This window comes from Sinocyclocheilus grahami, unplaced genomic scaffold, assembly GCF_001515645.1.
Source record: "Sinocyclocheilus grahami isolate Dianchi unplaced genomic scaffold, SAMN03320097.WGS_v1.1 scaffold1415.1, whole genome shotgun sequence".
Classification (NCBI taxonomy): Eukaryota; Metazoa; Chordata; class Actinopteri; order Cypriniformes; family Cyprinidae; genus Sinocyclocheilus; species Sinocyclocheilus grahami.
The window spans coordinates 28,449-55,990 of NW_015506594.1; the positions used below are offsets into that span (position 1 = coordinate 28,449).

The following is a 27,542-nucleotide window of genomic DNA, read 5'->3' on the forward strand; positions in this document are numbered from 1 at the left end:
ATAATTTTTGTTTATATATAAAATACTTATATTTATATATAATATAAATTATATATGAATATAAATATATATATATACACATGTAAATATTTTAAATATATATACACATATGTTTGGGTACTTATATATACATAATAAATATATATAAAATAAATTAATATTATTTTTTATTTAATTATTTACATTTTATTTAACTATTATTATTATTACTTTAGTCACTTTTGATTAATTTACCGCATCCTTGCTGAATAAAAAGTATTATTTTCTTTTCTTTTTTTAATTACTGACCCCAAACTTTTGGAATGATAATGTACTACTGTTATAATATTTTGACAGCTCTTTGGTCTTGGCCATGGTGGAGTTTGGAGTGTGACTGTTTGAGGTTGTGGACAGGTGTCTTTTATACTGATAACGAGTTCAAACAGATGCCATTAATACAGGTAACGAGTGGAGGACAGAGGAGCCTCTTAAAGAAGAAGTTACAGGTCTGTGAGAGCCAGAAATCTTGCTTGTTTGTAGGTGACCAAATACTTATTTTACCGAGGAATTTACCAATTAATTCTTTAAAAATCCTACAATGTGATTTTCTGGATTTTTTTTCTCATTTTGTCTCTCATAGTTGAGGTATACCTATGATGAAAATTACAGGCCTCTCTCATCTTTTTAAGTGGGAGAACTTCCACAATTGGTGGCTGACTAAATACTTTTTTGCCCCACTGTATATATATAGATGCTGCAGACTGTGTCACACTCATTGTCGTGTCTGTAGAAATTTGCTCAAAGTCTAGTGTGATCACGGTGCAAGTCCAGTAAATAATGTTGAAATCACTTCCAGCACCTTTAACTACTAACTGGCAGTGCTTGAGTTGTAGTAAAGCAGAAAGTGGAAGTCAAATAAGAGGGCATAATTAGCATAAGCAGCAAATGCTCCTATCCTGTCCTTGATATTCATTGGCTCATTCCGTATGCAAATGTATCCCGTCCTCCAGGAGCGCGCTGGATGCTCTACAGGTACAGGATGTCAGATCAGATCTCTCACACACACACACACGGTCGCAGCGCTGCGTTTGGCTCGTCTGTTGCAGCACGTGATGCACGCGGCTCTGAGAAACAAGGACACCCTCATCCGCGCTGACCTGCGGCGCTGTGACTTTGAAGGTGTGCGGCGGGTTTCGCTCTACACTCACAGACAGAGACGCTTCATTTGATGAGCCTGACCATGATGTTCACAAAACAGCACAAGCTCGGTTTTAACACCCAACAAATCCACAAATTCCAGCACTGACGATGTTAATGGTAAATCAAATATTTATTACTATTTTATGATTTATTGTTATTAATCACTTAAGCTTATCAGTCAAAATTATGAATTAATAAAACGTATATAAACCTTTGAATTCATGAATTTTAATTGAACTGGTCACATCCACAGTATATTGAATTTGACTGAATTTGAATGGGGAAAAAATTATTTACTTTATTGTAATTTAAAGAAATTCACATAGCCAATGAATTTCATTAGTTCAATTTCTGCTGTCCAACATCAATAATTACAAAATGAATTATGTCCATTTATGTCCTGAGTGTGATAACTGATTAGACATATTTTTTTCTAAATAAATTCAGGATATTAATTTTATATTTATATTATTTATATTTATTTATACTATTACATCAATAGAGACTAAACAAAAATATTTGCCTGTGTGAAATGCCATTATATTTAAAATGGCAAAGCAAATTAAGATTTTTTAATTTAGGGTATCAAAAAATAATTAAAATGTATAAATATATAATTTCATATACACATAAATATACACATAAATGTATTATGTATTACATTATTATTATTTATATTAATGACTTATATAATTATAAAATGTTTCATAAATAGCTTATATATAAACGCATATTATACATACATATATTATATAGTCCAAAATAATGTAATACAAAATCTTACAGCAGTAATATGAATCTTAATTTCAAATTTAAAAATAATATCTGCAATATTTTATATTACATATGAATAAATCTTAATAATATTTATAAAGTATTTTAAAAGAAAAAATTATCTGCATCTAAATTAAATTATATTATAATCTAGTCCAAATTATTAGTATAATTTATTCAAACTCAAAGTCAAAAGTAATGACTGCAATTTTTGACAATATTAAATTGTAATAAATATTAATATTAATAAAGTATTATAGAAGAAAACTGTACCTGTATCTGTACTAAATTCATGGTAAATTAAGTAAACTTCATTTTTCATACTAAATATGAAAGATCCAGTCCCCTGCCAATCTCCTCTTCATAATAAAGACGCAGCTGTCCTCACATGAACACAATCCCACTGAGTCACTAAGCAGGGGATCTCTAACCTCCATCAAATCAACTAAGCGCCCAGACAGGTGACACGGGTTTGTTTCATAATGACTCCCGGATGAGAAACATCTGTTCTGGGAGCGTCCTCAGTACACAGAGTACCGTTAGGAAATGAGGCCAAAAACAGGAGCGCCGCTAATCCCACTCGCACCCAGCGTACCACGCTAATCCCTGGAGATCCCCACGTCCCCAAACCATCCAGGTAACCCAGCTGAGCTCATCAGCCACACCATATCACAGCTTTCTCTGACTTTACATGTCCTCGCTGTCGATGAACAAGAAAACCTCATAGTAAATCAAAAGCTCTGTTCCAAAACATAGTGAGCAGCCTACCTAGGCAGCATTTTAAGGCATCATAGGAACACTATCGAAATTCATATAAATAGTGTAAGTGAGATCTTTAATGTATTTTTCTAGACTAATACGATAATACTACTAATAATTAATATAAACCAAATATGAACAATAATATCCTAAATAATAATACTACTAATAATTAAAATAAAAATTATAAATATTTGTTTCTAGTAAATTATAAAAAATTTCAACAAATAATATAATCTGAAAAGTAATCTACTCACAGCATATATATATATATATATATATATATGCTGTGAGTGTTTTATTATATGAAAATCTATTTCACAATTCTCTGTATAGTAGAATTATGTTTAATGACGACTTTAAAATGAGGGAAATTACTGCAAAAACTTTATTCAATATAGCGTGTAGGTTAGATGAGTAAATAAATCCACTCAAACCATCAGATGAAAACAGCGTAGGTGATTCAGCTGTACCGGGTCTTCTCTCTTTGACTTTCGCTTCACATCGACGCATCTAGAGCTGCTGCACGCTGCGATAGAAGACTTTAGCTCGCGTTTCGGGACGGTTTACAGAATTGTCAATTGCCTGATCGGTCATTGTTGCATCGTCACAAAAATGTATTATTTTCACGTCTTTTTAAGCCATTCGGTACTCGGGCTCTCCAGAGGCGCGTGCGCTCACAGTCACATCCAAAGCACGTACTGCGAGTACCAAATTGAGAAAGTACTGTTGGTTTTGTCTTAAGTTCATGTAAACAGTTGCAAAATAAAACGCATGAGTATCAGTATTGGATCCGTGAAATAGGTCTTGTGACAGCAGCCTAATAAAGCTGTGCCGTCTTTTATTAATGTTAATCAAACAACAAAAGACAGAGAAAATCCCTCACTGCTCTTGACTAAATAATGTTTTGCTGAATAACGTTTAATGGTAATTTACAGTTTATTCAATTTCTGTAGCCTATTTAAAACACGTTCATAATTTAGAAAATTTAGTTAATACTTGCATCATTAATGATTTATTTTATCCACCCGCAAATAATCAGAATGCATTTTTTTATTACCCGACCCATCCGATCCGCGGATTATCCGCCATCACTAATATATACAGTGGGTACGGAAAGTATTCAGACCCCCTTACATTTTTCACTCTTTGTTATATTGCAGCCATTTGCTAAAATCATTTAAGTTATTTTTTTTTCCTCATTAATGTACACACAGCACCCCATATTGACAGAAAAACACAGAATTGTTGACATTTTTGCAGATTTATTAAAAAAGAAAAACTGAAATATCACATGGTCCTAAGTATTCAGACCCTTTGCTCAGTATTTAGTAGAAGCACCCTTTTGATCGAATACAGCCATGAGTCTTTTTGGTTATGTATACTATATATAAGATTTATGTTTTTAATAAATTGCTTTAAATAACCACAAGAAATAATATAATACAAATATTTATATTAATAAATTGTTTAATAAAATGTTAAACATTCTTAAAATACCTTAAACATACTCTAAATGGACGTCTTTGACCACTGTGCAGTGTCTCGCTCTTTTTGCAGCGTCTACCCATCAGTCTGTGCAGCATTATGGCACCAAAGTGTGGACTAATAAAGCACCACAAGACTGAGGACGCCTTTGATTCAGGCCTTTTCTGGGAAATGGCATCTAAGAACTGCTACAGCCTCGACGGCCTCCGAAAGCCAAAAACTGCGCGACCCGAGTGAGTTTAACTGGCTTGGGCATTTACAAGAGCCAAGAACACAGATCAGGAGCACCACCAGGAGTATCATACACCCGTCAAACATTCTGGCCATCGACACGACTCCATCCCTCGGAGAAACCATGTAAGGAGATTATGAAGACTTCTGAAGGCACAGATTTCATCGGGCTGAGCTCTTCACAGGTACACATGAACATATGTACTGGAGGACAACTAAAACATTTAATTACAGACCCTTTAATTTATGATAAAAAACTAAGCCTGAATATCCCCAAAGAAAAGTAATTTAAGGAATAATTAGACTGTTACCCAAGATAACATGAATACAACTGGAAGCCAACTTTCTTCTCCAGCTTAGAGAGGAAAAGAATTAGTATGTTTTGATTGAGCCTGATTGGATTTTGATTTAGAGAAAACACTGAATTGAGTAGACAGACGTCTGAATGAAAGGATCCTGAAGACATATCAACAAGATGAATAGCAATAGAGCATCATGGGAGTTTTGGATGCTAGTTTAGGTCATACAATAGTGTTCAAAAGTATACTTTTTAAAAAATAAATAAATTAACTAAAATTAAATTAATCAAAAGTGGGAGTAAAGACATTTATAATGTTACATTCTATTTCAAATAAATGCTGTTCATTTAAACATTCATATGGATAAGAAACAAAATAAAAGTAAGTGATAAGACATTTTATTTTTGGATAAATTATTTTATTCAACACATTAGCTCTCTTAAATAATCATATAGTGTTATAATAATCAAAGCAGCCCTGAGCTAAAGGGGTCATATGATGTTGCTAAAAAGCTAATCATTTTGTGTATTTGGTGTAGTGAAATGTGTTTATGTGGTTTAAAGTCAAAAAACACATTATTTTCCACATAATGTACATTATTGTTTCTCCTCTATTCCCCGCCTTTTTGAAACGCGTCGATTTTTACAAAGCTCATCGTTCTGAAAAGTGAGGTGTGCTGTGATTGGCCAGCTATCCAGTGCGTTGTGATTGGCCGAATACCTCAAGCGTGTGACGGAAATGTCCTACTCCACACTGCCCAAAACTCGCGTTTGATTCATCAATGGCAAATGATAAAAGAAAAGCTCTAGGCATGACGAAGCAGATATCGTCCTCTTTTGGAAGACCAAACAAAGTAGTTTCGCTTTCACAACGAAAAACACAGCGGCCTAGCGTGAGGGGAAGCCCCGGCTTAGCGTGCGCTGAGGCCGGGATAGAGTGAGCTGAGGCGGCAGGGTCGAGAACGGCGGTCCCGGCGAAGGAACGGTGAAAACGGTGAAAGCCGATCCGGCGATCCACAGCACTAAGTTGATGTATTTCCTCAGCGACCAACACAGATCAGCTCCAGGCATGACGAAGCGGATATCGTCCTCTTTTGGAAGACCAAACAAAGTAGTTTCGCTTTCACAACGAAGCACACAGCGTCTTCAGGACATGGCTGCAGCGTCAACAATACTACAGCGAGAATAAAAGTTACGCCTTCTTTCTTTGCGTGAACATTTGGGCGGCGTTATGCAAATCTTCCCACATAGTGAGGTAGATATGTGGGGGTGTTTTAGAACGAGCCGTTTTAGGAAGGTGTGGTTGACTCTTAACTTTTATAAAGAATATCTCTTTGGATTTGAGACTTTAGTCTTTGCAACTTTACAGATCTTCTTTATGCACCAAGAGCTTGTAACACTCCAAAGAGAAAGGAAAAAATTAAATTGCATCATATGACCCCTTTATAAGCTTTATTCTGTGCAAACCAAACTATCACTTTAATGTAATATTATTTTTTTTTTTATTTGCATTCACTAATAAAAAGGTTTTATCATTAGCTATCTCACTGGACAGCTGCGTTATAGCAGAAAATCAAGTTGTAATTCTAACAAAGCAACACTCACACTGTTTTTTCATGTTTAATAGAACAATTTGGAGTAGACGTCACAGTTACGTCACTTGCAGCTGCGCGCGCATTGTGGTGGCAGAAAAACACTGGGAACATGTGGAGGGAAATGGGTAAAATCCATGGAATAAGAGAAAAAATGTATTGTTGTGCATTTGGATGTCAGAATCGGAATGCAAATAATTTTTATATAACACTGTAGTCAAAGACGCCATTTGAAGCTAAACTCAGACGTTTAAACGGACAGACTATTGATGAAACCTGCTATGATTACCCTACTTTTAAAGCATAAATTTGATTTAAACAATAGGTCTATATAATAGTCATATAGGGGACATATTGTATTAGCCCTACAGTTGAAATACATGAATGAAATACTATTTAAACCTATAACATTTTACATAACAGTTACCCATTTTATCTCACAATTCTGACTTTTTTTCTTGCTAATGCAAGTTTATATCTCCTAGTTCGGACTTTACAACTTTATTCAAGTCAACAATTGTGAGTTTGTCAATTCTGAGTAAAAAAAGGCAAAAGTCTGGGATTACAAACTAAAAAGAAAGAATGACGAGTTGATTTTCTTACCAGAATTGTGAGATATAATCTCGGAATTGCAAGAAAAAAGTCTGAATTTTGAAATATAAACTCAAAATAATTTTTAAAATAATTTTATTCCATGGCTTGAATAGACTGCTAGGTTAAAACTGTCATTTTCTGCCACCAGATAGGCTCCGTCCACAAAAACGTCATCACTGTTTGCAAACACTGAAATTGGTCTATACTGTAAAGCTGCTTGCTTTAAATCAATCTACTGTATAAAGCGCTATATAAATAAACATGACGTGACTGGAGTGCTGAATTGCAGAGCTGGTGCAAACTTATCCACACCGCTGTAATCAGATGCTTTTTTAACTGCTGTTTTCTCACCACTCTCATTTTTGTTGTGTGTTTATTTCGTTATTGAGAGGAAAGCGAGCAGCACATATTTACATATTAATCTAAATGCCGCTCTAAGCAGCATCTGGTTCGGTTGCAGTGACACTCCAACTCTCATAAGCGTCTAGTGTGCTGAATTATAGTCTTGTGCCACAGCGCCACATTTGGTCAAACGGCGGTACTGCAGGCCCTTGCATTGAGTCATATGAGATCAAACGACTATTTGACAACAAAAAAAACAAAGTGCCTGGATTTTGTTCACGAAATTTCGCCAAGCAGCAGTAAATGTGTCCGCACCTCAACCATTAACCAGAAATTGTTCAAAAACAGGAATGCACTTCTCTTACCTCAAGTCTTTGTACGATCTCTCTAATGTCCTCTCCACAGTTGTCGTGCGCGGAAAGCATCACGCACTCGCCGCGTTCGTAGAAGATCTTGATGCTCATGACGCTGGACGACCAGCCGATGACGTCCCGACAGGAGCAGTTAAAAATCACGTTCTTGGACTCTACCTCAATCAGCACGATGAACTCGTTGGAAATCCCCAGCAGGCACTCCACGTCCGCCGACTGGCCGAAATCCCGCGCCACCATGCTCCACGTGACGGCGCCCACGCTGTGGAGATGAGCGTCCTTCCGTGGCTTCACCCGCTCCTTCTTCTTGGCCCCTAGCGTGATGAAGCTGAATTTGACCGCAGAGTCCACCGTCGTCGTGCTCACGCAGTTCTCCGCGAGGTCCTTCAGGTACTCCTGCCGCGTGCGGGTCGCCATGGCACGAAACTTCTCCGATTTGTGCGCCGCGTTTTCCCCGTTGATCACCTTGGCCAGCAGGAAGTCCCTGAAGACGGCTGACTTGGGAAAGGTCACGCCTTTAGGAACGGGAGGACCGAACGGAGGCACGTCTTTCGATCTGGATACCGCAACACTGCAAGGGCCACAACGAGGGATTGAATGACCGGTTTAACTAATGCAAAACAATATGAGATGCACTTCACAGATCTGAAAACATTTAAAAGAAATATTCTAATTCCGTGAAACAAAAAAAAAAAGAAGAGAAATTTTGAAGAAAGTTCATGCAGATCTTTCACAAAGAAAGCAGCAGTGAACATGAACTGGCAAGCTCCAAAAATAACAAAACAAGCATCATAAAAGTAGTCCATATTATAGATTTTCCAATAGAGTTTCATGATAAACAGACTGAAATATAAGTCTTTATTCACTGGAAACACAAGTGAAACAATATTCAAACTTTCAGACTTTTATGCTGCACGTTCAGTCACGAAAAGCAACAGCATTTGCTGTCACCAATGAGACAGAAGAGCTACAACAGGGCCAGTGTTATTATAATACTATTTGTATACTATTATAGTATTTATTAAGCATTTCTTTATCTATTAAGCTTTATTTTTATATTATTATTTTTATAATATTATATATATTATTTTTTGTAATTTTATAATTTTTTATAATTTATATATTTTTAGCTTATTTATTTTATTAGCTAATTTATTTTTGCTTCAGTTTTTGTCAATTTAGGCAACATTTATAATTTTTTTTGCAACATTCCTAATTTTTTTTTTTTCAGTTGTAGTTTTTCATCTAATATTTAAATTTTATTTCAGCTTTTGTAATTTATTTGTGCTTTTGTCATTTTTATTCGTTTTTATTTGTATTATATATTGTAAATTCTTTTATTCCTATATTCTAGGTTTATTATTCAACTTTTAAATGTCTTACCATTTTCATTTTAATGTAGCTGAGTGGTCATAAAAAGCAGTTCCCTGCATGTATGTGAAAAATAAAACAATTAATTTGATCCGATTCATTTTCAATATTTCAGCTTAAACTTATTTCAGTTGCCAAGACAGGGGCTACAAGGTAATTTTTTCATTATTTATTTATTTATTTTATTTTACATTTTGTTTTATTTATCAGCTTTATTTCAATGACCAAAAATAATAATTTTTCATCGTTTTAGTTAACAATAACAACATGAGACATGGAGAGAAGGAGAGAAGATTATCAGTGAATACTGACTTAAAATTAGCTTTGTTCCTAACATAAAGCTACAGTATGACTTCAGAAGACTTATAATATATAGAGCAGGAGTCATATGGACTATTTGTATGGTACTTTTATGCATTTTTGTCAATTTCTGTGCTTTTCTGCCACTGGTTACTGTAGGTTTCATTACATGGAAAAGAGCTGCACAAACCAGATTTCTCCATTTGAGTTCCACGGTTATTTGGAACAACATGAGGATGAGTAAATTATGACATAATTTAGTCTTTAATTGCAATAATTAAACGTCCCAAACAGCCTTTGGCACTGCTTTTAAACAGAAGATCAAAAACTACAGGCTATTTACAATTACAGGCAAGCCAAGCTTTGACACATGATCGATTCCTGTAAGTTCTCCAGCATTTAAGCTTCATTAAACTTAAACTTAATACATCAAAGGTGAATGAAATCACTTCATTTCTCTAAACAGCTATCATAGCGATCATCATTTACAGTGTAAATCAAAGGCGTCTGGTTCACTTGCCTGTAGCAGACGTTCTCAGTGCACGGATTGTGAACTTTAACGATGACGAACACATGCTGGAAATGGGAGCGGATGTTTTTGGGTGTGAAGGGCAAGGCACCGGGCTCCTGAAACACGATGGTGACGATGTCATTTCCTATGTGTCTCTTTCTGAGCAACTGGTGAGATGAGAAAGAACAGAGGTGAATGGACTCGGCGTGTGCCGTTTATTATAAGGACAGGTCAAACAGCAGCTTTTGCATGATTAGCAAGAACAGGAACAGGAAGTGAGGTGACACTGTGTAGTAACAAATCCACCAGCTTCAAAGAGCCCTGAAAAAAGGTGACATAACAATCCATTTCACTTTTTGGGCTAAAATGTACTAAATGAAACTCTTGATGACCGAAAAATAACTGAAAATTACATTTCTCTTTTGTAACCAGGGCCCAAAATGAACACTTGCAGAGTGGAACATAATAATAATAATAATAATAATAATAATTTTATGTTGTTAAAATTAGAGAAAAAACTAACTCTAATAATAATAATAATAATAATAATTTTATGTTGCTAAAAATAGTGAAAAATAAATGAACAACTATAATAATAATAACTCTAATAATAATAATAATTTCATGTTGTTAAAAATAAATAAACAATATATAATAATAATAATAATAATAATTCTTATTATTATTCATTTTAGGTTGTTAGAAATAGTGAAAAAAATATTAAACTCTACTACTGCTAATAATAAAATTATTAAAAATTCTGAAAATAAATAACATGTATTATTATTATATGAATAATAACAACAATAATTTTATGTTGCTAAAATAGTGAAAAAAACTCTAATAATAATAATAACAAAAATTATTTAAATGAACAACTATAATAATAATAACTCTAATAATAATAATAATTTCATGTTGTTAAAAATAAATAAACAATATATAATAATAATAATAATAATAATTTTATGTTGCTAAAAATAGTGAAAAATAAATGAACAACTATAATAATAATAACTCTAATAATAATAATAATTTCATGTTGTTAAAAATAAATAAACAATATATAATAATAATAATAATAATAATAATTTTATGTTGCTAAAAATAGTGAAAAATAAATGAACAACTATAATAATAATAACTCTAATAATAATAATAATTTCATGTTGTTAAAAATAAATAAACAATATATAATAATAATAATAATAATAATTCTTATTATTATTCATTTTAGGTTGTTAGAAATAGTGAAAAAAATATTAAACTCTACTACTGCTAATAATAAAATTATTAAAAATTCTGAAAATAAATAACATGTATTATTATTATATGAATAATAACAACAATAATTTTATGTTGCTAAAATAGTGAAAAAAACTCTAATAATAATAATAACAAAAATTATTTTATGTTCCTAAAAATAGTGCAAATTGAACACTTGCCAAGCGCAAAATGAGAGTAAAATAAATAAATAAAAAGCTATAATACTAACACTACTTCTACTACTACTAACAATGATGATAATTTTGTGTTGCTAAAAATATGTTTGTCCTCCAAATCAAAAGCCCCAAAAAATAAAATTTTCACAGCAAAAAGAAACAGATAAAAAATATAAGAGCTATTAATACATAAAAAAACCCAAAATAATCGGCAGCAATGTGCCATCTGGCATAATTTTGGCACAATAAATGGCACAAAAGACGCCTGCAGACGCTGTGAAAGACGACTTAAAATCTCTTAAGCTCATCCATAAGTACAATATCAGAATCTGGAGAGATTTTTAGCACAGTCAGCCCTTCATATCTCAAAGATATTTGATAAGGCAACGGAGTGAGGAACTCATAATATTCAATTAACCCCGAGCCTGCCTTCCTGTGAGTGGCCAAGGGTTACAAACAGGATTATGGGTGGATGAGAAGATGAGAGGCTGAACCGTGCCCGAGTCTTCTGGAAGCTTACGGACAGGGATTTATTCACTAATCCTGCGCAATCGAATAGAATTGAAGTTGGAGAAGAAAAAGACAGAAAATCCTCTAATCCTGCCAATCGACTGTCAAGAGATGTAAGTGACAGCGACACGGCTCCAGTCAAGAACCACGCAGCTGAAGTTAATGCATTTGATAGACTATAAACATATTATGCTATATAAAACAGACCCAATATATTTAATGCCATTACTTTTAATGCAGTTAATGCATTTACTAAATTTGACTTACTTAGTTACAAATCAAATCCAGACTTTTAACAAAAGTGAAGTCTGCAGTCTTTGAGTGTCAAAATTCTATTGAATTTGACTTTTTTTACATAATATTTTGTTTTCTTCACCAAAAAGAAGTAAATGCTTTAAAATGCACATGCGTACAATTTAGAAATAAAACAAGACAAAAGAAAAAAAAAGAAAAACAAATAATGGGGACAAAACAGGAAATAATTAAAAATAAACTATATTCAGAATACAGTATATGCTGGAAATAATTATAAACTGTTCAAACCTATGGGGGGGGGGGGGGTTTAAAAAATTTTTAAAAAAAAATTTTATGTTCCTAAAAATAGTGCAAATTGAACACTTGCCAAGCGCAAAATGAGAGTAAAATAAATAAATAAAAAGCTATAATACTAACACTACTTCTACTACTACTAACAATGATGATAATTTTGTGTTGCTAAAAATATGTTTGTCCTCCAAATCAAAAGCCCCAAAAAATAAAATTTTCACAGCAAAAAGAAACAGATAAAAAATATAAGAGCTATTAATACATAAAAAAACCCAAAATAATCGGCAGCAATGTGCCATCTGGCATAATTTTGGCACAATAAATGGCACAAAAGACGCCTGCAGACGCTGTGAAAGACGACTTAAAATCTCTTAAGCTCATCCATAAGTACAATATCAGAATCTGGAGAGATTTTTAGCACAGTCAGCCCTTCATATCTCAAAGATATTTGATAAGGCAACGGAGTGAGGAACTCATAATATTCAATTAACCCCGAGCCTGCCTTCCTGTGAGTGGCCAAGGGTTACAAACAGGATTATGGGTGGATGAGAAGATGAGAGGCTGAACCGTGCCCGAGTCTTCTGGAAGCTTACGGACAGGGATTTATTCACTAATCCTGCGCAATCGAATAGAATTGAAGTTGGAGAAGAAAAAGACAGAAAATCCTCTAATCCTGCCAATCGACTGTCAAGAGATGTAAGTGACAGCGACACGGCTCCAGTCAAGAACCACGCAGCTGAAGTTAATGCATTTGATAGACTATAAACATATTATGCTATATAAAACAGACCCAATATATTTAATGCCATTACTTTTAATGCAGTTAATGCATTTACTAAATTTGACTTACTTAGTTACAAATCAAATCCAGACTTTTAACAAAAGTGAAGTCTGCAGTCGTTGAGTGTCAAAATTCTATTGAATTGGACTTTTTTTACATAATATTTTGTTTTCTTCACCAAAAAGAAGTAAATGCTTTAAAATGCACATGCGTACGATTTAGAAATAAAACAAGACAAAAGAAAAAAAAAGAAAATAAACAAATAATGGGGACAAAACAGGAAATAATTAAAAATAAACTATATTCAGAATACAGTATATGCTGGAAATAATTATAAACTGTTCAAACCTATGGGGGGGGGGGGGAATCTAACATATTGTTAAAAAGAGGGAAGAAATAATAATATAAATACTTCCATATTCATATTTACTCTCACATACTTAGATTAATAAATATATATTTGAATTTATAAATACATATTCAGATTTTAAATGTATTGGGAAGTACTACATCAACTACTGTATATTAATATCAAAACCTGATGATCATGTACCAAAGATGTACCAAAGAGCATGGGGCTTATAACTAACTAACTAACTAACTAAATAAATAAATAATGGCTGTGGGCCAAAAGTGACTGCCAGACAATGGTAGTATCTGATAAAGAGGACATATCATGGTTAATACCATGTACAGTCTTTATTACACAAGAAATCCCATCAGGCTGATCAGAAGGCCGAATGTGAAGCCATTAGCCAATCACAGCAGAGCTGATCAGCATAAGGAGTGTAAGTGTAGTTGAGCCGCACCTGCTGTCTGTTGTTGGGAGTGTAGGGCAGGAGTGTGGACACGTGGAACATCAGCTCATAGTCTTTATAGGTGGTGTAGAGCGAGTGAGAGCCGGTGGAGTCCGCTGGAACAACAGCAGAGCCAGTCAATACACCCAAAACACATCCTGCGCTACAGAAAGAGCTTTTCTGGATTGTTCTCCGCTGATCCAGTCCATTTCTACTCGCCCTGACAATTTCAGCATCTAGTATTTGTAGTATTTAGTGTGATTTTAGGATCATTGAGATACTACTACAGTTTTTTATTAATATTTGAATCAGTAATTTTGCAGGTTTTTTTGTCATTCGTAGTTTTGCATATAGATATATATATATATATATAGATAGATAGACAGATAGATCGATAGATATAGTTTTTAATAAAAAAATACATAGATTATATGTATATATATATATATATATATATATACAGTGGGTACGGAAAGTATTCAGACCCCCTTATATTTTTCACTCTTTGTTATATTGCAGCCATTTGCTAAAATCATTTAAGTTAATTTTTTTTCCTCATTAATGTACACACAGCACCCCATATTGACAGAAAAACACAGAATTGGTGACATTTTTGCAGATTTATTAAAAAAGAAAAACTGAAATATCACATGGTCCTAAGTATTCAGACCCTTTGCTCAGTATTTAGTAGAAGCACCCTTTTGATCGAATACAGCCATGAGTCTTTTTGGGAAAGAGGCAACAAGTTTTTCACACCTGGATTTGGGGACCCTCTGCCATTCTTTTTTTTTTTTTTTACATTTTATTTCAGTTTTAGTAATTTTAATTAAGAAAGAAATATAAAGAAATGCTAATATATAGTTATGAATATACAGTTAGAAATAATTTTAAATTGTTCAAACCTGAGAGGGAAAAAAAGAGTTCACAAAAGGGGGAAAAGTAATATTCATATAGTAATATTCATTTTATTTATAAATATAAATATAGATTTAAAGTAAAATAAAATAAGTATACACACTATGTAAAAGTGCTATTTTGTGAAGTGTTTGAGCACAATATACAATGTTTGTTTATTATTAATAATAATAATAAAATATTTAAAAACTTAAATAATTTAAGTAAATAAAGTATACATTTCTCGAAGCAACAAATATGCAATGAGCACAGTATGCATTGTGCCTGTTTATTTATTTGTAATAATAAAAACAATAACAATATCATAATATATATATATACATATACTTCTTCGTAAAGGTGAAAAAGTAAATGCTATTCCTTGAAGCAACAAAAAAAAATGCAAATGTGTTTGAGAGCAAAATTATTATTTTTAATAATAATTGAATATATTTTTTATAATAATAATAATAATAATAATTACTATTTTTAATCATAATTAAGTAAATAATAAATAATAGTGTGTATATATATATATATATATATATATATATATATAATTTTGTAAATGTGGAAAAGTGCTATCAAGCAGCAAAGAGAGTGTCAAGTGCTTGAGGCTGATATGCTCTGTGCTGTATGTTGATGGTGTTAGCATTAGCACATACTCTTGTTGTCCAGCTGTGCTCGGTACTTGGTGAAGCCCTTCAGCCGGACTCTCTGACCGAGCAGATCCAGGAACTCGTCCAGCGGCGGGCCGGCGTTCTCATTATTGTACATCTCCTCCTCTGTGCTCTGCCCCGCTTTACAGTACAGGACGCCCACTTTGTGCTGGAAGCTCAGCTGCAACGCAATCAAACACAGATTACATTTCATTACTGTCATACACTGTCTCGAGGTCAATAAGTGCTACAGAGGCTACTTCCGTCTTTAAAGAGGGATTGTGGGCAATTCAAACAGTTTAAAACCAATCAGTCAGGCACGTAAACAGATGAAGTCATGAATGAAACGGTCATCTCTGCATTCATCAGGCAGCTGCGCGTTTCTTTTTACACGAGTCCATTCAGAAGAGCTAAGTCTGTGATATAAACATCAGTTCAGCAGGTAGAACAAGGACTACAAATTCATGAGGATTTAATCATCATTATGGAAATGGAAGGATTACGTTGATAAACTCAACAGCAGCCGAGTGGAAAACCTGCGTCTTTGGGATCGTCATGTTTCACCTGTGAAATTACGGGTGAAATGTGTCATTTAACTTTGAAATAATTATCGCTTCCAAACAGGTTTCTCAAACTACTACTACTACACGCACACACACACATATGTACTGTATGTATGTATGTATGTATGTATGTGTGTGTGTGTGTGTGTTTTCCTTTGGAAACATACATGTTCTTGTTTAGATTGAGGCAGTGTTATTTGAGTTATTTAATTATGTACTTATGCACTTTTATAATATTTTGAATTAACTTTTATTTTCATATTCCAGTTTTAATTTTAGATTAAATCATTACATTTTATTGTGGATTTTTATTTTTCTAAATTCTAATTAAGAATTATTAAATTATTATTTTTAATATTTATATTTTATTTAAACTAACTAAAAATAAAAAAATTTATAAAATCTAAATAATGATAACAACACTATGCAAATAAATGAGATATATTCTGCTCGCTTTGCTGTGTTATAGCTATAAAATAAAATCTACTTAGAATAAGCAGAACAATCCGCAAAATGAGACACAAAAAATATTTAACATCAAAAACAGTGCAGTGCTTTAACCATAACAATAATAATAACAATAAAACCATTATTATTATTATTAAAGAAATTGCATACACATACACTTTTTTGTAAGAGAAAAAGTAAATGCTATTTTGTAAAGAGAGCACAATACACTAAAACAATCCTGGGTTATTTTTTTTAACCCAAATGCTGGGGTTATTTTGTCAGTGTTCGGGTAGTTTTTGTGTTACCCAGCTCCTGGGTCAAATGTAACAACCCAGTGTTTGGCTTGTTTTGCAGCTCCTGGGTCAGACATAACCCAATGTTTGGGTAGTTTTAGTGTTACTCAGATGCAGGGTCAGACGTAACCCAGCGGTTGAGTTATTTATCGGGGGGGATTTCGCATCTTCTCTTCACGAGAGAGCAGTTCTAAGCGCAATCGAATTGATGCATTCTTCAGTAAAATACAGGTTTGTGTACATTTTATTTTTATCTATAAAATCGTTACTGTGCTGTATATAGTTACATTTTATGCAGAGCAACATACAGGCGTGCGGTGTGAATCACCTTTAAGGAGTGTCGCGGTCTTTTCGCGTGATGGAAAAGCCTGATGCTTTGCATAAAATAAACGATTTTATTCATAAAGTTACAGAATTGAATACTTTGTTTGGCTGTAAAAACATGTCCACAGAGTTGTTTATTGTTTGTTTATTGGCAGGTTATGGAGTCACAGCATGTTTGGGCTAGAGTGAAACGCTTGGGCGGCGGTCCGTTAGCAGTTCCCCGCCGAACACGACTCCAGCTGGTTACGGTGGAAACAGAATAACAGAGACTGGTCGATCACACGTGAATTACTTCTGTTTAATGTTGAATTAATAATAAAAACAAACAAACCAGCCTGAGGTGGTTTGCTGGTCTAGTTTAAGCTAGTTTAGCTGACAAAGTGCTCAAACCACTCTAAAACCATCAAAAGAGTGGGTCAAGATAAGCAAACCACCTGTTTTTCCTCACTTCAACATTAACGATTCCAATCAGTCTCTTGAATTTCCCTCATTTCATTTGATCAGAAGTGAGCTGTGACAGAAATACAGCTTACAGTTACTAGAAAACAACTGCAATCAGTCACAATCCAGCACTGAGTCGTGATGAACGATTAAAAAAAAAAACAGCCAAACGCTCCTCCTTACGCAAGCGTAACCCAGTTGTGATGCGCTGAGCGCGGCTGATGAGGCAGGAGTCAGACTCCACTTTCTTACGAGGGTCAAGTATTCCCAGCGTGCATCCATACTGTTGTCATGGCGACCTTGCACTCGGAAACCTAGGAACAGCCAGTGACTTCCACGGTGTCTACTCGAGCAACGCTAATGCAGTCCAGAGGAGATGCCCTACTTGGCTTTAAGAAGGACACTCATCACACACACACACACACACACATACACACACACACACACACAGGGATGAGTGCAGTGAACTCGAGTTATAAAAGAGGTAAATGACGACATCCAAACTGCTGACACATTCTGAATGGGTTGATATACAGTCAACAGGCAGATTTTAGACAAAGAAAACGTGTCTGAGAAGACATAAAATGCTTGCAGGAGTCAGAAACACAGAGGGGCAAATATAACGTGAGCAGTCACATGAGCAAACAGTGTCACTTTTACGCCAGACGTAATGGGACACACACCTTCCAAAAAGTTCAACTTTTGTCTCGTCAGTCCACAGAGTATTTTCCCAAAAGTCTTGGGGATCATCAAGATGTTTTCTGGCAAAACTGAGACGAGCCTTTATGTTCTTTTTGCTCAGCAGCGGTTTTCGTCTTGGAACTCTGCCATGCAGACCATTTTTGCCCAGTCTCTTTCTTATGGTGGAGTCATGAACACTGACCTTAACTGAGGCAAGTGAGGCCTGCAGTTCTTTGGATGTTGTTGTGGGGTCTTTTGTGACCTCTTGGATGAGTCGTCACTGTGCTCTTGGGGTAATTTTGGTCGGCCGGCCACTCCTGGGAAGGTTCTCCACTGTTCCATGTGTTTGCCATTTGTGAATAATGGCTCTCTCGACGGTTTACATTTCAACAGCATCAAATAGTCAAAAGTTCAGTTATAAACCCTAGTGAGCTGCCTACCTAAGAAATCATATTTTTAAGTAATATAATACATTTAAAAAGTCAAAATTATTTATTAATTTTTTTTAAATTGATTTAAAAAAAAAAAAAAAAAAAAAAGGTTTTCGAAATAGATTGATCGATTTTTACCATAATTTCTGTTAAGTGCCAAATCTTTACTCTGTTTGGATGGCCATTATGAAAACTGGGTTACACTTTACTTGAAGGGGTGTGCATAAGACTGACATGACACCTTCATAATCATGACATGACACATGTCATGAATATGAAGGAGGTTTTAGTGTTGTAAATACAACTTAACCACTGATTTCTGGTCGTGTCCTCTTTGGAAGACCAAACAAAGTAGTTTTGCTTTTACAACAAAACACAGCGTCACACACGGCGGGCTAGAGTGAGCAGAGGCTGGCGGGCTTGCGGCAACCACATGTGACGACCCCGGGCTGGACTCCACTTCGTTCACGGTGAAAGCCGATCCGGCGATCCACAGCATGAAGTTGATGTATTTCCTCAGCGACCAGCACGGATCAGCTCCAGGCATGACAAAGCGGATATCGTCCTCTTTTGGAAGACCGAACAAAGTAGTTTCGCTTTCACAACGGAGCACACAGCGTCTTCACGACATGGCTGCAGCGTCAACAATACTACAGCGAGAATAAAAGTTACGCATTCTTTCTTTGCGTGAACATTTGGGCGGCGTTATGCAAATCTTCCCACATCGTGATGTAGACATGTGGGGGCGTGTTAGAACGAGCCGTTTTAGGTAGGAGTGGTCGACTCAACTTTTATAAAGAATATCTCTTTGCATTTGAGACTTTAGTCTTTGCAACTTTACAGATCTTCTTTATGCACCAAGAGCTTGTAACACTCCAAAGAGAAAGGAAAAATTGAAATCGCATCATATGACCCCTTTAAGATGAAGAATTGGGTGTGAAACCACCAGGAACCCTTTAGTCTCCAGCACCACCATTTTCCAGAACTGCAACCTATCTGGAGTCTCCAGAAGACAAGGTGTCTGGTTCTCAGAGACTTTGCTTGGGTACTTGGGTAAAAAAAAATGACCCTCACTTAATTAGAATAACATGCTGAAGTGTTGTGAAATACATGAAGACTGATTTTTATATTTTTATAGGACAGATGAGTTGAGAGTGACTCTTGAAGGACCAGCATCACATCCTCTTGTACCACTCTTTCAAGAATTGATCTTCCAGAATCTGGCAGTAAGTTTTGGGAGCTCATTTTTATGCCCAGTTCAGACTACACGATTTTAGCCCAATTTTGCCACGATTTGCTTGACGTAGGGTGTTGTGGGAATTCGTGAACGACAATGGGCGTCGGGATGCAAGATTCCATCGTTTCAGCTCGTGTAGTGTGTCATAGTGGACGACAACCGATTCCACGTCTGCGATGCTTCACGACAGAAAGACTAGCATGTTTGATTTTTTTTCCCGTCGTCCACGACGAGTTCCGTCACATTGGTGACGTTGACCAATAGCAGCACAGAAGCTCTTTCATACACCGGTGTCAAACATGGCGAAACGAAAGAGAGATGATGGTGCTGCTAGGTGGAATTATGAGATGGAGGAAAGGTTCGTGGAGCTGTGGCAACAGTACTCCTGCCTGTATGATGTGTCATCGAGGGACTACCACAACAGAACAAAGAAAGAAAAATGCCGGAGAACTATAACAAAGCGCTTCAGCAATGTTTACATTCTTGATTTCGGAAGACAGTCGCCTAGTTCCGATGACATCACGCGAGACGTTAAAGATGCCACGCGATGAATGGTCGGGAAGCAACGTGTAGTCTGACATGTTTCTTGTCCACGAAACAACAAGATTTTAGGAGTCCAAATTGTGTAATCTGACACAGTCACTATCGTGACCGACAAAAATACTGTGTAGTCTGAAACCGGCATTAGTCCATCTCTGCAAGACAGACTTTTCAGGATAGGAGATTGACTAAAAATGAGCTCCCAAAGCTTACTGACAGATTTTTCTAAAAGTAAAAGTAATCGAAACTAAAATTCAGAATCTCTAACGGTCATAATTTTCCCATGTCGGTTATTTAGTTTTTTTTAATCCTGTTAATACATTCCTCTTAAAAACATACTACTGTGTGTGTAATTGGCGCTATACGGGCGTGTATGATATTTTTGCTGAATGCTGCATCTCACGTTTTTAGACGTGAAGACATGTTCTGTGTGAATGGCCAGTAAGAACCTAGAGTAAATATTTGCGTCGACTCAACTTTTATAAAGAATATCTCTTTGCATTTGAGACTTTAGTCTTTGCAACTTTACAGATCTTCTTTATGCACCAAGAGCTTGTAACACTCCAAAGAGAAAGGAAAAATTGAAATCGCATCATATGACCCCTTTAAGATGAAGAATTGGGTGTGAAACCACCAGGAACCCTTTAGTCTCCAGCACCACCATTTTCCAGAACTGCAACCTATCTGGAGTCTCCAGAAGACAAGGTGTCTGGTTCTCAGAGACTTTGCTTGGGTAAAAAAATCCTAAAAAATGACCCTCACTTAATTAGAATAACATGCTGAAGTGTTGTGAAATACATGAAGACTGATTTTTATAGGCTTTATGGACAGATGAGTTGAGAGTGACTCTTGAAGGACCAGCATCACATCCTCTTGTACCACTCTTTCAAGAATTGATCTTCCAGAATCTGGCAGTAAGTTTTGGGAGCTCATTTTTATGCCCAGTTCAGACTACACGATTTTAGCCCAATTTTGCCACGATTTGCTTGACGTAGGGTGTCGTGGGGATTCGTGAACGACAATGGGCGTCGGGATGCAAGATTCCATCGTTTCAGCTCGTGTAGTGTGTCATAGTGGACGACAACCGATTCCACGTCTGCGATGCTTCACGACAGAAAGACTAGCATGTTTGATTTTTTTTCCCGTCGTCCACGACGAGTTCCGTCACATTGGTGACGTTGACCAATAGCAGCACAGAAGCTCTTTCATACACCGGTGTCAAACATGGCGAAACGAAAGAGAGATGATGGTGCTGCTAGGTGGAATTATGAGATGGAGGAAAGGTTCGTGGAGCTGTGGCAACAGTACTCCTGCCTGTATGATGTGTCATCGAGGGACTACCACAACAGAACAAAGAAAGAAAAATGCCGGAGAACTATAACAAAGCGCTTCAGCAATGTTTACATTCTTGATTTCGGAAGACAGTCGCCTAGTTCCGATGACATCACGCGAGACGTTAAAGATGCCACGCGATGAATGGTCGGGAAGCAACGTGTAGTCTGACATGTTTCTTGTCCACGAAACAACAAGATTTTAGGAGTCCAAATTGTGTAATCTGACACAGTCACTATCGTGACCGACAAAAATACTGTGTAGTCTGAAACCGGCATTAGTCCATCTCTGCAAGACAGACTTTTCAGGATAGGAGATTGACTAAAAATGAGCTCCCAAAGCTTACTGACAGATTTTTCTAAAAGTAAAAGTAATCGAAACTAAAATTCAGAATCTCTAACGGTCATAATTTTCCCATGTCGGTTATTTAGTTTTTTTTAATCCTGTTAATACATTCCTCTTAAAAACATACTACTGTGTGTGTAATTGGCGCTATACGGGCGTGTATGATATTTTTGCTGAATGCTGCATCTCACGTTTTTAGACGTGAAGACATGTTCTGTGTGAATGGCCAGTAAGAACCTAGAGTAAATATTTGCACATATAGAGGGACAGGATGATCACATGCAACAGCGATCAGGAGTCAGATTCACATCTATAACGTTATGAGCACACAGCCCTGTCCAAGCCCTGCTCTTGCTCTTAATCAGCAGTGTTCTGTTTACATCTTTGCACATGGCATTATTTCAAATATTTGTTTATTTTCTACTTTTCATATTGCATTATTTAAAAGAATATTTATTTACAAGAGATACAAGCTATTTTCTACTTTTCACATGACAATATTTAAAATGTATTTTGTTTGCTAAAGATGCTGGTATTAATTTCCTTAAAACAAACAAACAAAAAAAGAATATAACCAGACAAAAATAAATTACTGGGCTTTTCATTCATATGACACAAGGTCTATATTGAGCACTAAAGAAATCTTCAAGAAACGCTTCTCTTTAAAGACGATAATGAAGCATTATTGAGAGGGTGGGAATGGAAAGTCTCTATGTATGAAATAAAATGTAATTCCGGATATATGCCAACCTCATTCACACTTCCACTCAAAGTTGGGAAATCAATGGGCGACTGGAGCGGTTATTGATCGACCCTTAACGTCATATTGGCTGATTCTGAGAGTCTGTGGACATGGCAAAAACAGCTCGACATCCGGTGTTTCTGAGACCAATTGCAAGGTGATTTTTAGTCACATGACCATGCATTATTTGCATGAACACTTTATGTACTCTTGTGTTGCAGATATATTTGGATTGTGAGAAACGGTTACTCCACTTATTCTTTAGGCGTCTTTACAACGAGTTAAGGCTGCTTAAAATTTAGTCTAAAGATGCAATGCTGCATTAAAGCCAGACTAAATTATGCCTGTTCTGATCAACAAAGTATACAGTATATCAAAGCGTATGTTTACATTTTTTTTTAAAAATGTTCAAGAATCAGTCGATATTGATAGACCACTACTCTGAACATTACAACAATAAATGATGCTTATCGTTAAAAAACATCAGCAAAAGCACTTTAATAAAAGACACCATGCATTAGGGCCGCACGATTAATCTAAATAAAACCATAATTGTGAAATGACTTAGTGCAAGTACAACAATGGCAAAGGCTGCAATTTAATTCAATAAATATATGCTCCCTGCGGTTTTCCATCAGAATAAAAGTTTGATGGTTAAACGTTGGAAAATTAGGAAATTAAGACAGCCATAAATATTAGTATTTTATTTTTCAGTTATAATGTGAAATAAAATTATTATTTTTTTAAATACTCTTTTTATTTTACAGTGAAACATTACAATAGCAATATTTCTTATTTTAGTTTGTATTAATTATTATTATTATTATTGTTATTAATAATAATAATAATAATAAATGTATGGTCTCTCTGCGGTTTAATGTTGGAAAATGAGTAAATTAAGACAGCCATAAATATTTGTATTTTACAGATGTCATGTAAAATACAATTATTATTATTATTATTATATTTTCTTAAATACGCTCTATTATTATTTTACAGTGAAATATCACAATAGCAATATTTCTTATTTTATTTATTGTAGTTTTATTTAATATGATTAGTAGTAGCAGTAGTAGTAGTAGCAATAATAATAATAATAATGTGTTTTTCATTGATTTTATTATCTTATCTTTTATGATTTTATTGATCGTATTATTTAATATTAGTTACTATTATTATTTTATAGACATATTAATATATATTCACCAAATGTTGGTAAAATTGTGCAGCTTTACAATACAAACAAGCACAACGTGTTCGTGAATGCGTGTGTTTTTAAACGTCGCTTGAAAACATACCTGTATAGATGTGCTTTTAATATTTTGTGATGTTTTTGTGTATTTTTGGGTTTGATCTTTTTTTGCTTTATCATATATTGTGTATAGCTCTTCATAAATGTATCTTTTATGATTGTGTTTTTATATTGTGTAAAGCACTTTGTGCGTTGTAGCTTTAAAAGTGCTGTATAAATAACATTTTACTTACAACAAACTTGGAATTATTTTAAATTTCATAATTTTTTTTTTTTTGCAATTTTTATATGAAAAATCACAATTTGATTTTTTCCCCAAATCGGGCAGTCCTAATATGCATATCAGAATATCATTTTCTCATCAAATTGTATTTGAGCTCTTTAATACACACCCCCTGCTCGTCCAGTTTGAGGAGCTGCTCTGGGACTCTGGGTGAGCTGATGGCCAGTCGGAGGCACTGGATGTTCAGCTCAGGAACCACGTACTCCAGCACCTCCTTCAGCGGGAGACCGCGGGCCGTCCCGTGCCTCGCCGTGGAGGGCACAGCGTCCTCTAGAATCGCCCCGCGCAAGGTAGTTAACTGAGAGAACGAGAGAGCAGAGCTGTTAGTACAGGAATCGAACAGCGCATGTATTACACATGCATTAAACAGCAAGGACATTTTCCTGCCTCAAACTATCAAAATCTTATGACAAGGCAGTGGATTTTTACTAGTCTGCTCAATATATATCAAACGAGTGTTTGACCTCAAGTACTAAATCCTGTCAGTCTATGAGAAAACTCAATACTTTCAATTAAAAAAAATACATGGATCCATTGGGATATTAAGTTATTGGCAATGAAATTCTCCCTCCCTGCAGGAGATTTGAGGGCTCGCTCTTGTCTGGAAGGAAGAAATTGAGTCTCGACTCATTTATCTGCACTTTCACTTATAAAGTAAAAGCCTTTTATGCTGAATGCTGATTTGAAGCACTAGCATCTCTTTAAAGACTCATTCTGAGGTCTTGATTCATGCGAATATCTATGCTTCATAATTCAGATGAATTGTGAATGAGTGCCATCAGAAGCTAAAGATCAAAGCCTGAGGATTAATGCAACAATGCATTTGATAAGAGAGAGGAACTGATGCAGACAATATCTGCAGTTACTGTCCTCGATAATTTTAATAATAATATTTCACCTCATAAAAAAGGAAATATATATATACACACACACACACACACACACACACACATGTAAAACAAATTAAGAAAATTAATTTCATTTCAGGTCTATTACGATTATTTCTATTTTTTATTAAAATTAAATTTCATTAAAGATCATCCATCCTAAAATAAATAATATTATTCTTACAATTATTCTAATATTTGTATTATTTATAATTTAAAAAATGAAGTTAATTTTAGGACCATTATGATTTTTGCATTGTGACTTTATTTTCACGACAATTAAGATCATCTTTCCAAACATTAAACAAACAAAAACAAACAAACAAACAAATAAATATTTCACCTCATGAAAAAGAAACAAGGTCATTTATTTTTCATAAAGATAATTAAGTTCAACTTAGGTCTAATAATATTATTTTCATTAATTAAATGTCATTAAAGATAATCCATCCTAAATGAACGAATTAATGAGTACCTAAATAAATAAATAAATAAATAAATAAATAGAATTTAGAAAATTCAGTTTATTTTAGGACCATTAAAATTTTTGCATATTGGCTTACATTTTTGCATTGTAAGTAAGTAAATAAATAAATCAATATTTGCTTATATTTTCATTATTTGGACAGAAACAATTTTTTTGTCGACAAATACAATTATTAGCAATGGATTTCTCCTGGGGATGATACATTTTACTATATTTATATTTTAACATAAATAACAATTTAATATATTTTATAGCTTGTAAGTTTGAAAGAGGGAGAGTTTTACCTCCTAATAATAATTCAATGTTTAATATTAGGTACAATTTGAATTCATTTAAACGTGGAACTATTTCCATGTTCATTTATTAATTTATTCTTCTAAAACAACTTTTTTTCAACTTTTTACTACAATTAGAGACGTCAATCAATTAATTTGAAAACAAATTTTGATTTGAAAACATCAATATTTGTGGAGTAATTCATGTGCACTCATCAAGTACCTGACTGGTCCTGAAGGTGATGCGATAGTTATACTGCGACGCCTCCTTGTCTTTCCCATCATCCAGCTTTTCTCTCCGTACGCTGATGGCCACCGGACCCAAGCTTTCATCCACGCCGAAGTAGTTCTGGTGCTCTGAGGGTTAACGACAGGAGAGATATGAGGTCAGGTTCAAGAAGGACAGATAACACTTTCCAAGAATATCCTACAGAGTGAGTGAGAGAAGCGGACAGGAAGAGCCCGACAGGAAGTGGGCTATTTCAGCTCCACAGAAGGGCCATTGACAGCCGCTCTAGTGCTGCTTATCTGAGAGGTCACGCTGAGGAGATACAGACAGTACAGACAGTACAGACGCAAGACTCAAGATCTATAAAGGGCTACAGACCAAAAGCAGCAGAGCTTTACATGAAACAGCTATGATGACTTTGATGATTAAATGGACAAAATAAATAGAAATGATTCATGTGTATCGATTCCTGACGTCATTTTTCCACAAAACTACTGCAATGTAAGTTATGTTTGTATGACTAAAAGGATGAATCTCAAGTCTGTCAAGAACACGTTCATATAAATATTTCACTCCATGAAAAGAGAATTATATTTTGCATTAAAAACATTTTAATTTATTTTAGAACCATTACAAAAAAAAAAAGTTTTTCTTTTTTTTTTAGTAAAATATGACATGGTCTAGTAGATAGGCTTCTTTATATTCATCCAAAATAATAATAATAATAATAATAATCATCATCATCATCATTAAAATGATCATTTAGAAAATGAAGCTTATTTTAGGACCATTAAGATTATTTTCAGAGCAATCGATGATCAAATGATCATCTGTTCCAAACAAACAAATAAATAAATAAGGTCATACATTTATTTTATTTGGTAGTAACTTAATTTAAAATGCGTTCTAAATTATTTTCTCTTTTGATTTTATAAAATATGAAATGATTTTGATAGGCTTCTTCATCATCTGTTCCAAACAACAAAGAAACTTTTAAAATAATTTATTTAATTGATAATAACTTAATATTAAATACTTTATAAATTATTTTCTCTCTTGATTTTTGGAATAAAATATGACATGCTCTTGATAGGCTTCATGAAATGAAATATTAAATTAAATGAAATATAAAATTAAATGAAATATGGATTACTCTAATTCTGCATTATAGGGCTGTCAAAATGGATGAAAAACTAAATTAGAATTTCGTACTTAAATATTATCAAAATTCGAATTATATTCGAATTTAAAATGCATAATTTCAGTTACGGTGAAGAAAATATTTTGGCTTCTCTCCTGAGGCCACAAGAA

General features: G+C 34.5%; 1 protein-coding gene across 1 annotated transcript in view; it reads right to left on the minus strand.

Moving 5' to 3' along the window:
* The window catches only part of LOC107570098 (signal-induced proliferation-associated 1-like protein 2), a 54,452-nt gene that overhangs the window by 20,387 nt on the left and 6,523 nt on the right, over positions 1 to 27,542 (minus strand). The window contains exons 2-7 of the mRNA XM_016256298.1: positions 26,226 to 26,359; positions 24,463 to 24,651; positions 15,446 to 15,620; positions 13,899 to 14,002; positions 9,820 to 9,977; positions 7,623 to 8,199 (exon numbers count right to left, since the gene is read on the minus strand). Coding sequence (XP_016111784.1) covers positions 7,623 to 8,199; positions 9,820 to 9,977; positions 13,899 to 14,002; positions 15,446 to 15,620; positions 24,463 to 24,651; positions 26,226 to 26,359 — 1,337 coding nt within the window. The remainder of the gene's footprint in view (positions 1 to 7,622; positions 8,200 to 9,819; positions 9,978 to 13,898; positions 14,003 to 15,445; positions 15,621 to 24,462; positions 24,652 to 26,225; positions 26,360 to 27,542) is intronic.